The sequence below is a fragment of the Sorex fumeus genome, unplaced genomic scaffold (genome assembly GCF_029834395.1).
Source record: "Sorex fumeus unplaced genomic scaffold, SorFum_2.1 ptg000045l, whole genome shotgun sequence".
Taxonomy (NCBI): Eukaryota; Metazoa; Chordata; class Mammalia; order Eulipotyphla; family Soricidae; genus Sorex; species Sorex fumeus.
In genome coordinates this window covers 7503991-7521715 of record NW_026606102.1, presented here as the reverse complement: position 1 = coordinate 7521715, position 17725 = coordinate 7503991, and the positions used below count along the sequence as shown (strand labels likewise).

At 36.0% G+C, this 17725-nt stretch overlaps 1 protein-coding gene across 1 annotated transcript in view; it reads right to left on the bottom strand.

Moving 5' to 3' along the window:
- The window catches only part of CUNH1orf87 (chromosome unknown C1orf87 homolog), a 71209-nt gene that overhangs the window by 41441 nt on the left and 12043 nt on the right, over positions 1-17725 (bottom strand). The window contains exons 2-4 of the mRNA XM_056122301.1: positions 15738-15972; positions 2914-3054; positions 1764-2027 (exon numbers count right to left, since the gene is read on the bottom strand). Of these exons, the coding sequence (XP_055978276.1) occupies positions 1764-2027; positions 2914-3054; positions 15738-15972 (640 nt within the window). The remainder of the gene's footprint in view (positions 1-1763; positions 2028-2913; positions 3055-15737; positions 15973-17725) is intronic.

Sequence of the window (17725 nt, the reverse complement as noted above, 5' to 3'; positions counted from 1 at the left end):
TGTACATATTCATATATTGATATGACTCACTATAATTAAAAAATTTAACTAGGCAATTATATATATATATATACACACCTATAATAGATCCATACAGTATTTAAATATAGTATAACCATTAGTACTTTTTGAAAGCCAAACATATCTATTCGCCCTTTGGGGAAAATGATAAAGCATGCTTCCTGGTTGACATCTGGTTGGATATGGCAAGGTAACCAGCTCTGCCTAACAAGTGGTGAGCAGGAATGGCATGCATTGTTTCAGGCTGAGAATATAACTGCTAACACATGACCCACCATAAATATCCTTTCTACCCTCTACTGCCATGTCCAAATAGATTCCTGAGTGGAAGATTTGACCAGTATTTGGAACGGGGGACTTGAAAACGTGTGGGTGACTTATTATGTAAATTGAGGTAAAAATTAACATTTGTTGTTTTAAACCACTGAGACTTTGGGGCTACTTATTACAATAGCATGACTTAGTCTCTAGTCTGCCTCCTCTTGCTCCTTTTCTGTCTCTCTCCTTCATCTCATATATATTCTCTATATACTATATATTGTACATATTAAAATAATAGAAGTTATAAATAGTTTGCAGATATATATACATATGTATATTTAGATTATATAAGTATAAGGCCTTATAATGCTAAGTGAAAAAAATCACAAGAAAAACCTTTCAGCAGGAAAAAAGTTGGGAAAAACTTGGTCCATTAATATAAAGCTGGTGTTGATACATAGGAAACAAAAGGCCTAGGAGATCTTGGTCAAAGGCTTCCTACCAACTGTGGAGCCTAGGAAGACTGAGTCAGCTTGTAAGTGAACCCAAGTGGGTTCATTAATTTAAACATTAAGAGCAGGAAATGAAAGTCAGGACAGGAAAGTCCTCTAAAGATTATTTAATTAAAAATAAGAATCCTTAATATATTTTCTATTGTGATTTTGTGTAGAATTGTAGATTGAAATAAGCTTTTTATCTAGTGCCAGTAGTAAACAAATAGTTATCATTCAAAATATTGTATCTTTTCTTATATTTGACAATTTTATTATATTATTACTTATAATACTATTGAGTAATGTTTTGGACATATAACATTGATACATCAGACTCACCACAAGAGTATTAGTATCCCTTCACTACTCTCTACCATCCTCTGCCCCCTAATTAGCAAATTCAGTACTATAAGCTGATTCTCCAGGTCTATTATCACTCGCCACTATTCATTCCCTAGTCATTTCTTTATGATTCCACATATTACAAAGATCATTTGGTATTTGTTTCTCTCCCTTTAACTCACTTTGCTCAGTACAATACCCTCTAACTCCATGTATTGATAAGACATCAGCACATTTAAATTTTTAAATATGAAAAAATTGGTTAAACATCAAGTCATTTAACATCCTGGAATCATTAATAATTATCATTAATCATTAATAATCATCATCCTGCACTTCTATGTTAACAGCAGCATTTTCCACAATAGCCAAGATCTGGAAACAAGTCAGTAATAATAGATGGGTGGATAGAGAAATAGTGACACAGGTACACAATAAAATACAATTCAACTTCAATAAAATATGAGATCTTGTAGTTAGCTGCTACATGAATGGAATATATTATTTTTAACTGGCATTATGTTGATTGGCAAGACTATTAAAAGTTATTTTTAAGATATAAACTAGTATTACAATATTAATATGGGAAAACATGAGTCAAATAAACAAAAGGAATCTAGAATTTAAATAATAAACTGGACATACCATTTCAGGAGAGTCCTCTTTAGAAAATCTGTGGCAAAGGATCTTTACTGTTGGTAGATGCAGAGGAACATTGTGTCTCAGGAAAAGGCGGCTTAGCTGAGATTGGAGAAGAAATCCTGAAGAGATAGGATCCAGGATCTTCAGCTCTTTTTGAAGTTTTTCTAATAAACTGGAACTCAAAGGGCGTGACTTGAGTTCACTTTGGACCAAGGCAAGAAGAAAATTATCTTGTCTTGTTGTTCCACTTGGTCTCTGGCCAACATCCTGATAGAACAATTAAGAACCACAAAAATTGCACTAAAAAGATGGCAGAAATCAATAAAGAGGTACAGAAGTGCCATGAAGCTCTAGGACTTTCCTAGAAGAAGACAAAACAGCAGTCTGTACCAATGATGGTAAGATCTGCTTAATCTTAGGGATATTCATTAGTTTGCAGTGAGTCAGGAACTTTTGAAGAAGAAAAAAAACAAAACTGTTCCAGAGTACACCTTCTGTTAGGCTGCATTTGAAGATGTATCATTTTCCTTAGAAAGAAAATCTTTTTGTTCTATGAGAAATTATAATAAAAAATATGAGAGACCCATTGGATCTCTTGATTCAATCCTCAGAGGTTGAGATAGAGATGATACTCAGATTCTAAATAAGCTGGGATTATAGTGGCCATTTTCGGGCTTCGATACTCTTGAAATGGAAGAGGGTGGAAGATGGAAGATGAGTTCAGCTGTGATATTTAATATTTTTCTGGGCACTTCACATGGAACATTATTAATAGACAGATTGGACATAATGAAGTCGATGGTCCACAGGCCCCTCCTCAGGTTGTCTTAATTATCAGTTATACATAAAAATATGGACTGGAGCAATAGTATAATGGGTAGGGCATTTGGCTTGCATGCGGCCAACCTGGGTTCAATTCCTCTGTCCCTCTCAGAGAAACTGGCAAGCTACAGAGAGTATCCCAGCTGCACGGCAGAGCCTGGCAAGCTTCCCGTGGTGTATTTGATATGCCAAAAATAGTAACAAGTCTCACAATGGAGACATTACTGGTGCCCGCTCGAGCAAATCAATGAACAATGGGAGGACAGTGCTATAGTGTTACATCAAAATATATAGTCTAAGATGAGTAGATATCAACTCTAATTATACAGACCTCAGGCTGGTCAGAGCCATCTCTCACCATCTGTTCCAAGGACAAGTCTCTTAGATTTTTCCTGGGGAGACCGTGGATATAGGATAAGGTCTGGTCTCCACTTGGGACAGAGCTACAATGGATATTTGCTTGGTTGGGAACCTTAAAGAAACAAAGGTAAATGTCAGTAAGGGATGGAATATGGTCATGAAAAAGAAAGAATAAAAGCTAATATGAAAGAACAAACCAATTTCTTAAAACATATTGTAGTTCCAGTTAACCTTAGCCCACGTAGTCACGGGGTTATTGAGTTCCTAAAGAAGAAAGCTTGCCTCAACCTCAACCTGAACATCATATTATCAACACAAGCTGTACAAACATATTATCAGATACTGAATCATTTGTGAAAGGTGTCTGTGGCAAAGAAAAATTAGGTAGAACATAGGTGTTTATATTAGAGGAAAGGGTGTCCTGATGCTGTGTTAATTAACAGGTTCACGGAGGGCACAAAGGCAATTGTGAACTTTGTCAAGAATGGAATAATGAGATTTCAAAAGCCCACAAAAGCAATGTTATTAAGTTACAAGAGGGAAAATGATGGAACAAGAATCATTGATAAAACCTTATTCTCTCCTGCTATACAGTAGGGTGTCTTAACTATACTTTTTATGTGTAATATTTTATGATGTTTTGACATTTTTGGGACCCACGCTGGCTGGAGAAATCTGTCACTGATTAATTAGCATTAACTATCCCCTATTCCTAGGGATAGTAAACAGTGCCTGTGAATATAGCTTTCCTATAAAAAAAAAAAAACAACTAATCCTGACTTCCTAACTTCCACTATCCCTTTTATCTTACACCAAGCCAATACCGAGCATGAAACCAACATTGGTCCTGATATTAGACAAGAAGGGACTGTCTCATGCCTTAGATTAGAGAGTCCTAAACTGCCTGCCCTAAGCCTAATTTTCTTTTCCTGTGGAAATTCCACTAAGCACTACAATCTGTGCTTTCTCTTCACTTTTCCAGTCTCCTGATGAACACTAGTGCTTCCCCTTATGACCCTGCATGTTGAGACATGCCTCACTATCCATGGAAATATGAATAATATCATGGTTTTCAAAAATAATTGTCCTTACGTTGATTCATATCTGATTAAAATAAATTTCCAGTTATAAATCAATATATATGGATATTTTTAATCACACACAATTGAAAGCAGACATTATCAGAAGAACTCACTGAAAATTGAATGTCTATCAATACCCTATTCATAGCAATCTTACATAACTTGAGTCTGGATAGAAGCCTATAGATGTTCAATAGACAGGAAGCACTTCAAGAAAAATTAAGAGACTTTCTAGTGGATAAAACAAGCAAGATTGGTATAGTTCTAGAAATAAGCACAAAATAACAAGAAATATTAAATGGGCACACAGTCTTTATGTCATTAAATGTGATACTATAAAAATCCTATAAGGTAGGCAGTTAGCATTCTTCTATACTAAGAAAACAGGCTTGCAGAAGTAAGTAGCTTTAATCTTTTATTTAAAAAATAACTGTGATCTGCCTAGTTTGATAGAAGAACATTTATGGGATTTATAGTAAACATGTCAGACATGACCTCTTTCTCCAAGATATTGCTGAGAGTGAGAGACAAAATAACAACTCATAGTACAACATGGGATGATTAGGGCCATTATCAGTATGGCCTATGGAGTCGTCTCCTTTCTCTCCCACTAAGTTTCTCTTTTTGGTTCAGGTCAGAAAGCAAGTGACATGTAAAATCTGGGTTTGAACAATGAGTTAGGTTTGTATTTCGATAGGTAATAGAATGAAGAGGGAAAGGAAAAGGAAAGGTACAGGGAAAGGAAACTGAACATACAAAGCAGCTCAGAAAATGGTTAGATGGATGCTCCAAGGCAAAAGATAAGGCTGGAGAGGAAGGCTAGAGAACAGAGGCAGATCACTGTAGGTCTATTAGTGCCTGAGGTTTATTCTGGTCATGAAGAGTCATGGAAATATTTTTTGTACAACGTAATTAAATCAGAATTGCTAAAAAAATGTATTCCCTAGTAAAATGTGCAGAAATTTGTACCTTGCATTTTCACCACTATCCTCAACTGATAGAGATTCCACCCTTTGTCTAAAGTTTGAGTTTCAAAAGAAAAGCATGGGCACTTATGGAACTCAAGTGTCCAGTGGCCGAAAATCATTCCCCTACCCAGCCCACAGCAACAGATGGACAAAGGATGGCGGGGGGGGGGGGGGCGGCTGGTCAGTAGTCAGTTTAGTTCTCTCTTCTCCCCAGCATAGTCCAATCTCTCCCTTACAGCAAAATAATAGTCATAGTTTTAGTCATATTCCTGGGCTGGAGCGATAGCACAGCGGGTAGGGCGTTCGCCTTACAAGCGGCCAACATGGCCGACCTGAGTTCGATTCCTCCACCCCTCTCAGAGAGCCCGGCAAGCTACCGAGAGTATTCGATATGCCAAACACAGTAACAACAAAGTCTCCAATGGAGACGTTACTGAGCCCGCTCGAGCAAATCGACGATCAACAGGAGGGCCTTAGTCATATTCCCAGTCATCATAGTTCCATCATCCTAGTCTCTTTGTAGACCTCAAAGTCCTCTACCAATCCTTCTAGACCTCAGCTTTCTGTCTTCATAGTCCCTTCTTTACCTTACAGCATAGTTATATAAAAATCATGAAGGGTGGGGTACACATAGGTGGGGTTGAACATTATAATAACAACAAACAGAGGTAAAGATACACTTTCAGGGAAAGTTCTAGGAGGTTAACTCAAGAACAAAAATCTCATTTGAGTGTCCAGCACTCCAGAATACTAGGAGATCCACTCAAGGGTGGGATTCCATCTAGGGTGTATTGCTTTCTCCTTTCCTCAGCTAGTAATCAATTTAAACAATCATAGTAAACTTACTTCTTATAATATTTCTAGTCATTTTGTATACACATAGTGAGAGATATATTAAGTTTAAAGGTTGGCTCTTCCTGAGGACATCTCACTGTATATCCCAGACCACAGTCCTCAGGCCAGGTTAGTCTTTCTTAACCCCAGCAGGGTCCTTATTCGGTTACTTCTTTTTTAGGACATGACAAAGTTTGATCCATGACCATGCTCTTAACTTATTATACTTATGGCACTTAGCTTGTCCCCTTTCAATGCCAGGGTAGCTTACAGCTTGACCTGGGTCCATCCAGTCCCTTCATTGGGACGCTCCTTTTGGGATGTTAGGAAGAAAGGGCAACTGAAGCTTAAGTCTAGTAAATATGATGGGTTTCCCAGGAGTAAATATTATTTGGAGTCAATTAACTTCAACACAATAATAAAATACCATCAACTGTCTTCCTGTCTCTGTACAAAAAGGCCATTGATAAATTAGCCATTCAAATGACATACAGGAAAGATAAAGCAATCTAGGATTATTAGTGCTTGATGGTATTGGGTATGCCTCAAGGGCACTGTTGTGCAAAAAACTTAAAAACTTAAGCTCCTTGAGGTAGGAGCAAGGGCAACCCCATGTTATCCAACACAAAGAGCAATTTGCTGCTGTAAAATAACTGGATCAGTATTTAAGATGAGTGGTTTACAGAAAGGGCTGGAGTGATAGCACAGCAGGTAGGGAGTTTGCCTTGTACACAGCTGACCCGGGTTCGATTCCTCCGTCCCTCTCGGAGAGCCGGCAAGCTACTGAGAGTATCTCACCTGCATGGCAGAGCCTAGCAAGCTCCCATGGTGTATTCGATATGCCAAAACAGTAACAAAAAGTCTCACAATGGAGATGTTACTGGTGCCCACTTAAGCAAATTGATGAACAATGAGAGGATAGTGCTACAATGGTACAGTTTACAGAAAAGTATGTTTCCTCAGAAATTACATGTAATAAACAATTTCATCTTCTGACCCAAGGTATACTTTTTATGCCTTTGACAATTAATACCCAATTACAGATTCCAAAGAAACATTTGTCAATACCCCATAATTCTGTCTTTAGGCCCCTTTCCTCTTATATAAACACCAACATTTATTGACTCTCTTAATCTTCAGCACAGCAGATGCTGATGAACAAGGCTGATATTATACCTACTCTCACTGTCCTACACATGGAATAATAAATTTTGTCATCTTAAATATAGAAGTAGGAGATTTCTATATTGTACACCCATGAGTGCTGTAAATCATGTGTGCTCTAACTAGTTTAACTAGTTTTTAACTTTGAAAACTATGCCATACATTTATGTTATCTGTGTATTTTAACATGTTTATTTATATATCACTTCCCAGACTCTGAACTGAGTATAGGCCAAGAACATTGTAATTCTGCTAATTCCCAGCATTAAATACAACATTTTAAGATGGAGATAGAGGAACAGTGTCAAGATATGGCAATGCACTGGGTTTCAGATTTTCCTGTTTCATTGAATTAATAACCTTGGGCTGTTATTTTGCAAGAACAGAGTGTATCCAGCGTCAAAGAAGGTAAGGTGGGAAATTTTGATCAGTAGTTATATTAATGGCTTCAAGAGTTCTGAGAGTAGTTGTCAGTCTCCAATATGATATTAACGCATATTTGATTTGCTTTGTTCACAAAATACTGTTCAGGGAAGAAACAATAGTCTCGAAGAGATTTACAAGTAATGCCAATGCTGTGCTGTTTACTTAAAAATTGTTTTTGCAAATGAAGCATAGAAATTTAACAGAAACTAAGTAATTCTTTTCAGGGTGTTGGAACTTGGAAGTACTGCAAGTGCAAAGAAGGCTTGAAAAACATTTCTTATCAAAATATTTGAAGCAATTATAGAGGCAAAGTCACTAACACTCTTCTCCATGACAAAATGAACAAAAAAGTTATCTTTACATTGTTGCACACACAGCTGTTACTTGAGAGAAAATTTACAGAGGCAGCATCAAATGCAGATTAGAAAAGTTCTTAACCAACCAGACCAAGTTCTTGATATGTTTTAGAAAACATATTTAAGTGTATTTAAAAGGAATATCAGTATTTTCGACTCAGAGAAGTTCCTATTCTCTACTGAAAACGTGTTTCTCTTTTTTCTCTCTTTTCACACTCCTCTAAGTCAATTTCTTAAGGTAAAAAATATTTTGATTCACTGAAAAATAAAAGGAATATTAGTAACAATAATTAGAATCACTGGAAAGAGTGATATGTGTAAAAGTTCTATAGCACTGTAGAATGAAAAATATATAGTATATTTTAATACTTACTAATTAACATATAACAGGTGATTTAATTTGTTATTAAAAATTAATAATGTGATGATCAGAATTAATTATTTGACTACTTTATATTTGTAAAACATATTTTACTTCCAATTTTGAAAAACTTCAATTATAGGCATGAGCAATAATAAAGGAATAACAAAACTCCAAATAGCCACCATCAACCTTCATTTATCATCTGAAATCTTATTTTGATGGGACTCCCATTACCATCCATAAGCTGCACCCTGGATAGTGTTTTATTCGATTCACATTATTTCAGTATGTGCCTGTGAAGCAGAGATTTTTGAATAGGGGACCTGTATATGGTTCTTTTTTAAAGGACCTATAAACTTGTTAGAAAGATGGATTATGGAGACCCAATTCAGACCCAGTACATGAGAATTTCTAGGACTGTTGTTCAAAAGTCTGTCTTTTAATAAGCCTTCTGGTATTTACTGGAGTAACTTTAAGAATCACTGCCCAAAACTCAAATATTCTTTTAAATATAACCACAATAACATTTTAATATTTAAAAATCCCTTATTATGAACAGCAATTCTTTAATATCATTAAATAACCATGCAATACCCCAAACCCTCCAATTATTTGTGAACCTTACTTTTATTGTTGGTTTATTCAAAACAGGAGGCAAATACAACCCATATGCTGTACTTGGTTTATATCTCTGACGTATTTTAAAATCTCTAGGTCTTACTAAACCCTTTTTCTTCTTGCAGCTTTCTTTGCTTACAATTTATTTGTTAAGGAAACTACACTGTGGGGCTAGGGACGTGGCTCACTGGAAGAGCACATGTCTTGCATTTGTATGCCAGTATTATATTATCTTCATTAATTCACATTAATACTAAGCCTTGAAATTAGAAAATCTAAGTTCTCCAACTCAGTTCCTCTTCAAGATTGTTTTGAATCTGCATGGTCAATTACAATTACTTACAAATTTTATGATGAATTTTCATATTTCTGCAAAAATATAACTGAAATTTTGATAAACCTGCATCTTTTTCAGAACACAACATTCATTTCCATTGTTCTTCTTTTCAAGTTTATACCTAGGCATTTAATTTATTTGTTTAATTAAATTATACATTTATTTGCCTTGCTAATGGTGCCTTCTCTGCTTTATCTTCTAACATGTATGTATACATATTTATATATAAGCTGTTGTGTTCCATTTAATTTTTGCCAATTTGTTTATCTTTATGAACCTATTTATTTATGTTTTGAACGACACAGAACAGTGTTCCTGGACTATTCTTGACTCTGTGCTCAAATATCTCTCTTATCAGTGATCAGAGGAACAATTTGGTGCCAGGCTTTGAATCTGGCTTGGCTGTGTGCAAGGCAAGGGTCTTACTTTGTCTTTCAATCTTCTTGTCAAATATTTGACAATGTTTTTATTAGTTCTTTTGAGTTTTATGTGTATAATCTTATCATCTTCAAAAATGTTTATTATATTCCTGTCTAAGTATTATGTCTGCAAATTGCTTTTACTTAGTTTCATTAATTAATATTTCATCATATAGTAGAGATACAGTAGGTTTCCTTTACTTCTTTCATATACTAATATTAAAGCTTCCAGTGTTTCTGCATTAAATAAAATATTGGCTTTAGAATAATACAGAGGCAATTTGAAAACAAAAATGAACAAAATTAATTCTCAGGGATCATATAGATACATGGAAAGAGATAGGAAACAATCAATCTAAAGAACATAGCAACATCTGCTATAGATGTAGGGATTGATCAATAAATCATGAGAAAAGACACTCATATTAATTTTGGCGATCAAACAATGATGCTTCTTGATAGATGGATATCCGAGATTTTTAAATTAAATTAATTAAATTTAAATTAAATTAACTTAGTTGAATTTTAATTTAAACTATAATTGAACTTAAATTAAAATGGAAGAAAATTTCATGCAAATGGGACAACATGGAAAATAAAAATAGAAAAATACTACCTTGAAAATTAAAGTTTAGTATTGCAAAGTATTGATTGGGATGGTTTGTCATGGAATTTAAATTTTATACTAGAGAATGGGATTAAGCAATAGTTTTAAATGTTTTACATAGAGGCCATGCTTATGTAGTGTTCTTCCTTATGTAGGTCATAGTTATGTAGTGTTCTTTAGGAGAAATTCTTCCTAAAAGAGGTAACATTAATGCTCCTGAATTATTGGTTGTGAGCTTTGCCACAGGACTTACTTTGTGTTACCAACAACATTACACAAGCAAAAACCACAAAATATACATCTAATTAATTTTATTCTTGAAATGTTTTCATCACTATAAGAATAAGCAAACTTCAGGAGCTCAGTGGTTTCAGAACAATAATTTCACGTAGCAAGCCTGAACCACATCTATAGTCTGAGGCCACTCTAAGAATGTGCAACCAGAATAAGTAAGTTATTTGCTTGTAACTTGAAGGACACAGAGATGTGAACACAACTTATTGATACAAACCACCAAATATTGAATTATTTTTACACAGTCATATTGTTATAATACCTGACTGATACAGAGAGGGAAGCTTAAAATCAGGGAAAAAATTGAAAGATAAAATTAACCCTTCTGGTGTGTAATGCTGGTTTACTAGAAAAATGGCAGAGATAATAGAAGTTATTATTAGAAATACATAAAGGATATACAATGTACATATTAAGGACTCCATTGGATATTATATTATATTAAAATAAAAAGGATGAAAACATGCCTGGCTTTTTTTTTAATGACACCTGGGATTTTATTTTTTTTTAGCACAGGTGATAAATCAGGTGAAAATGTGCGTTACCTATTGCATAAACAATCTGTTAAGTATATTTCTGAGGAAAGTAGACGCTCTGATAGCTTCTTTATGTGGAACTTGTTATTATTGGTCATGCTCAGAAAACACCCTATGGATTTATCCACTATGACTTGAAGTTTAAAAGTTATCACACAAGGACAGTTGAAGAGCAATAAATAACAAAAGCAAGACCCAGGGGAAGAAGCATCCACTGCATTCAAGTATGAACGCGTGAGGGTAGGCAATGAGCATCTTTTATTTCTCAGCATCTGCTCCCTCCCTTACACCCTTAGTTTTCCACTGGAGATCCTGTTGGGTAGTTTATGGATTAGCATGTGGTAATTAAGGGGGCATGGAATTGCAAAGGCTTTGGATTCATCTGGGCTCACTCTCACACTCAGTTTCTTCTTGTTTCTCGCTACCTTTGATTCTTTTTTTTTTTTATTAGTGAAACACCATGAGGTACAGTTGTAGATTTACAAATTTTTGTGCTTGGATTTCGGTCATACCATGATCAAATACCCATCCCTCCACCAGTGCCCATTTTCCACCACCAGGATAATATCCCTCCCCCCCATTCCCCCCAACCCCCCCTGCCACTGTGGCAGGGCATTCCCTTTTGTTCTCTCTCTCCTTTTGGGTGTTGTGTTCAGCAAAAGAGGCATTGAGTGGCAAACATGTTCAGTCCAGTCTACTTTCAACCTGCATCTCCCCTCCTGGGAGGATCCTCCACATACCCTCCATTTGGTGCTCCCTTCTCTATCTGAACTGTCCTTTCCCCTAGAATACCCAGCTGGCCTCTAGGCTATGGAGTAATCCTCCTGGTGTTGATCTCAGCTATTCTTGGGTATTAATCTCATATTTTGTTATTTTATATCCCCCAGATGAATGCAATCTTTCTATGTCTATCCCTCTCTTTCTGACTCATTTCGCTTAGCATGATACTTTCCATATTGTACCACTTGTATGTAAATTTCATGACTTCATCTTTTCTAAGAGCTACATAGTACTCCATTGTGTAGATGTACCAAAGTTTCTTTAACCAGTCATCTGTTCTTGGGCACTCAGGTCTCTTCCAGTTTCTGGCTACTGTAAAGAGTGCTGCAGTGAACAAACAAGTGCAGATGTCACTTCGACTATACATTTTTGCCTCTCTGGGATATATTCCCAGGAGTGGTATCGCTGGGTCAAATGGGAGCTCAATTTCTAATTTTTTGAGGAACGTCCATACTGTTTTCCAAAAGGGCTGAACCAGACGGCATTCCCACCAACAGTGAAGGAGTGTCCCTTTCTCGGTGCCTGGCTTTTTTTTTGCTGGCATTACTGAGAAAATTGTGGGCAATTCTGTGACCACAGACAGCTGTGAGCCACAAACCATAAGAAACAAAAACCAGGGTCAAAGATTCGGCTTTGAATGTATTGAATCTGAACTGCTAATGCACAGTCAAATAGAAATGTTATTGATATCTGTCTATTTCTGGAAAACAGTATCCACAAAACATACTTATTTTAAAATAGTAAGGAATGGAATTTGGGGACGGCGTATCCTTTGGTTGGTAGTAAGAAGAGGTAGGCTCTTTATTTGTGAGATCTTTGGCTAATCATTTAAACTCTCTGGACCTCTCATTCACCATTCGTGAAATGATGGTTTATACTTGATGTGTTCACATCATTTTACTACTCATTCTTGTCTACATGAATGAATGGAGTCCCTTAACCTTTACAGGTAAGTTACCTCCTACGAACAATACTCTTCAAATGGTATACAATCCAGAGAGGAGGCCCACTTGCCCATTCCTAGCCATGACAGTCTTTAGTCTTCACCAGTAGCTTTTCTTTTGGAACAAATTCAGTGGTCCCAGATTGCCTGTTACTTCTTTAGGCAGGAAAGCTTATTTTCCTCTATCTGTGAAGGATAAGGCTCTAGAAGAAATTCTGATTGGTTTGCTTCTGTGGCTGCAGCAGGATTCCATTTACCACATAGTCAAGGTGGTAATGAGGCTCTCTATACTAAGTGTGGCTGCCATCTGGCAGGCCAGTCCCATACACTCAGCAGACAGAACCAATTAGACCACACACCTCCCACCAGGCTTTGTGTGTGGTGGTTGGGTATTAACCCTACTGAGCCTCTTCCAAGAAACTTCATTGATTTCTGGAAAGGGGGGGGGGCACAAATACCTTTCTCTCACACTATGGACCTAGCAAAGAATCCAAATTATGAGATTGACCCAGGTTCGATTCCTCTGCCCCTCTTGGAGAGCCCAGCAAGCTACCGAGAGTATTTCACTCGCACAGCAAAGCCTGGCAAACTACCCGTGATGTATTCGATATGCCAAACACAGTAACAAGTGTCACAATGGAGACGTTTCTGGGCCCGCTTGAGCAAATCGATGAACAACAGGAGGACAGTGACAGGACAGTGAAGAAGAGTATACTCAAAAGAACGTGTTTAATATATAATGGCCAATTTAGTATCGACCAGAATGGGCAGTTTGATGTGGTACATGTGGTGTCATAAAACAAACATTCACTCTTAGGAGAAAAAAAAACAGAGAAGATTTAAATGGCCTTAAATTAAAAAATAAAAAATAGTCATGTTATAGTCATCTAAAAGGAATGGATGCAGTCTGGTGATTAAGGACTTACAGTCCACACAAAAATGTCACTTCTCAATCTTATGATATATGCACTTGATTTCTTCAGTTTCTTCATCAATGAACTTTAGATAATAAGAATTCTTACTTCACTGGATACTTGGAGAAGTATGTTAGTGTGTAGAAACATATATATATGAATATATATCTGAATATATACATATATAGAGAGAGAAACTAGAATAGTGTCTGGCACAGTATATGCTATCTATGTTAGTTCTGAATATTACTCTCAGAGATCTATTCAAGATGATTCTTTAGATGCATATTGTGAATCCAGGGGAAGAAATCTTGAAGCGCCTCAGTCTGGATAAAGATAGTAATAAATAATAATTTTCACTTTATATCTAAGATGCATTGAGAAAAGAAGACGGAAAAACATATTCCAAGTTTTCTTTGGTTGATTATGTATTCTTTCTATCTATATTCTCCTTCTATTCCCCAAATTGTTGCGTAAGTTAAGGTTATGTAATCTTTAAATTATAAATGAAAATAACAATTTAAGTTTAAAAAATAAAAATGATCACATAGGGTTAAGTTCAAAAATAAAATGGTAAAAATATATGAAAAACCTGATTAATAATAAAATATCTTTAAACCATAATTCTAACCCTAGGGTCAACTTTAAGGGAAAAAATTAAGTTAGCTATACATATATATATATGTGTGTGTGTGTGCATACATATATAAATATATATTTATCAACAACGGGCTGGAGCGATAGCACAGCGGGTAGGGCGTTCGCCTCACAAGCAGCCAACATGGCCGACCCAAGTTCGATTCTTCCGCCCCTCTCGGAGAGCCCGGCAAGCTACCGAGAGTATTCGATATGCCAGACACAGTAACAACAAAGTCTCCAATGGAGACGTTACTGGGCCCGCTCGAGCAAATCGACGATCAACGGGAGGACCTTTACTTACTTTACTTTACTATTTATCAACAAATGTATTAAAGTAAGAGTTAAAATTAAGTAAGAACCTTGAGTGAAAACTTCAGAAGTTCATATCAGATTATTTTACTGGCAGAAAAATGTTATTCTTTGCAGGTGCATAAATTATTACTCTGACGATTCCCTGATTCAAGGATTCAGTATGAGTTAACTAAAAGAAGACATTAACTGGAGATTAGGAAGTCTGGGTGCAAGAATAGTGTCTGCCACTAATATTTTTATCAAGTCACATTTATTTCTAAATTCATGTTTAATGAAATCTTGTACCAGGGGCGCTGAAGTCCATTGGTAGCTGTTAACCACTACAAATCATAATACTTCAGAATTCTTCTGTGCTGAAGAGCACAGATCCATAGACTTACTTTCATTTTCCCATGACTAAAGACTACTTAACATCAGATTTAGAAAGGGTTATTAAAATTATAAACTAAAAATAATTATGTTAGAGTTTACTGAATACTAATTCAGTTTTCTACAAAAATATCTGGCTGTCACTTAATGCTTGGCAGTACTACAAAACTCCCACTCTATGTATCTGCTTAACTGCAATTTCAGCAATTTTTGGAAATGTACTTTGTTATCAATGAAACATTAGCTTAGTTTTGATTTGGATCCAGTTTTCAGTTGCTGCTATTTTTTTAAAATTTTTAATTGCAAATTAAATATCATTTATATTCACCATTATCCGGTTAGTCTGTTGTGAAGTGTTTGGTTAATTCTTAACAGAGTGCAGAGCTATGGGTCTCTATCAAGACCGAGTTTGGGGTTGACAATCTTTTGATATCTAGGTCTCTATGAAGATTGAGAGTTTTGGGTTGACAATCTTTTGATATCTAGATATGGTTGCTTTAGATTTTGAAAGATAATGATATCATAATGCAATGTTAAAGTATATAAAGTTTCACTTTCCAACACACTCTGAATCACAGTAACATTTATGCCTATATCACTGCCACAAAATTAGTCACGAAGAGTAAACTGACCGATGCTGCTTTCTTGGTAGTTAAGAAAGATGAAGTATGCCTCCAAATTTATTTTATATTGGAAATAAATGGACCTAATTTATAATTCCACATTATTAGCATCAAGTGTCAGAAGAGTGTGCTACTGTGAATATGTGTTTCCTTCCTAGCCTGGGTTTTCCTAATCAAGTGCCAAGAAAAGTTCTGGTATTTGTCACTCACTTTGTCATTCAAAAATCTTCTACCATGCAGTCCGGTTAGGTGTTTCTGGATGCTCTCTGGTTTCTGGGTGTTCTCAAGATGTTTATTCTCTTTCACCTCTTTTGTTTCATTATTGATTTGGTGATCAGCAGGATTTGCAGAAGCTGAGGGGTCTCCGCTCACTCGTGCTGCATTATTAGTCACGGATTTCTGGTGTACGGGTTGAGTTTCTGCCTTCAAGTTCTCATTCTCCTTACTGTGAAGACACAGTTTTGTACCATGTTACTCACAGGGCAAACTCTCTATGTACAGGCTGCATGAGGAACAGAAGGTGTTAGTCTGGTGTGTGAACAGGGTTAACTCCACATGGTGTAGTGAAGAAGAAAATGATGGTTATTTGTCTATGGGTTATTTACCAAGGAAAGGCCATGTTATTATCTTCTCATGTTTTATCTGCTCCCACTCTCTTCCTCATACTCACGAACATAATCCCTCCATCTGCTCTGAAACTCCAAAGAAAGTAATGGCAGTGTCAAAAATGAACTCTGGAGGTTATCATGTATCTTACTTACCAGTCTAACAGGTATTTTTAGTTTCTGCAACTAGAAAAGGAAGAAAGTCAAGGCAGTTTGCCAATTCTGACTCTGCTTTATCTCTTCTCAATTACTTTACTATGAAGCAACTTTTCCTCTTAGTGTCTTCTAATTTTTATATTAGAGAAAAGGGGAAAAAAGTGATTCAAATAATGTAAATGATAAACTAATCTAAAAGCTATTCAACTTTAATAATGAAACATGAGTCAAAACAATTATCATATGCCATTCTGAAAAAAGAAAACTCTGAAAATAAAAACTCGATGCTAATTGCCACATAAATAGGAGTAATAAAAATAGTGGATAGTTTGGAAAATGTATTAAGGATTAGGGATTTGACATTCATTACCGGGGCTGGAGCGATAGCACAGCGGGTAGGGAGTCTGCCTTGCACGCGGCCAACATGGCCGACCCGAGTTCAATTCCTCTGCCCCTCTCGGAGAGCCCGGCAAGCTACCGAGAGTATTCGATATGCCAGACACAGTAACAACAAAGTCTCCAATGGAGACGTTACTGGGCCCGCTCGAGCAAATCGATGATCAATGGGAGGGCCTTTACTTTACTTAATTTACTCTAAAATAAATTTTAAGAATATGTTATAGGAGAATCTTAAGAAGAAAAACTGAAAACTAAGAATTTTGTTTTAAGTGGATAAGCTGAATATTTAATTCTTATATGAAAGATATATAGTTATTACATAATTATTAAAGGTAAAGGCCCTCCCGTTGATCATCGATTTGCTCGAGCGGGCCCAGTAACGTCTCCATTGGAGACTTCGTTGTTACTGTGTCTGGCATATCGAATACTCTCGGTAGCTTGCCGGGCTCTCCGAGAGGGGCGGAGGAATCGAACTCGGGTCGGCCATGTTGGCTGCTTATAAGGCAGACGCCCTACCCACTGTGCTATCGCTCCAATAATTATTAACATTTTTAATGACAAAAAATCTTGTTATCTAACCTGAAAGCTTTGTAACCTTTCCCACGGTGATTCAATAAATAAATAAAAAAAAATCTTGTTATCTTAGCTATATAAGCTGCATGTTTATACTGTATGCTTCTAAGGCCTTCCCTTCAACATGTTCTGGCTTTTGCTACAATTTAAAGTATATAAGGTTATTTGATCATATAATAAACAGTTCGAAATAAATTTTTATATTTTGTTTGTAAACCCAAACATAGATAATGATTTGTATATTCAAGTATATATATTCAAATATAGACATATTCAAATATATGCCTTTTTAATATTAGGAGCATAAGAAGAAAATTAGGCCAAAGAAAGCTCTAAGAAACATTTATTTGTATCTAGGAGGAAATAAGGAGATTTAAACAAAATTTTCAGCAAAAGTTTCAAGGTCTTGACAAAAACTGATGTGAATTTTTCGGAGTTTGGAAGTAATAATAATAATTATTATTT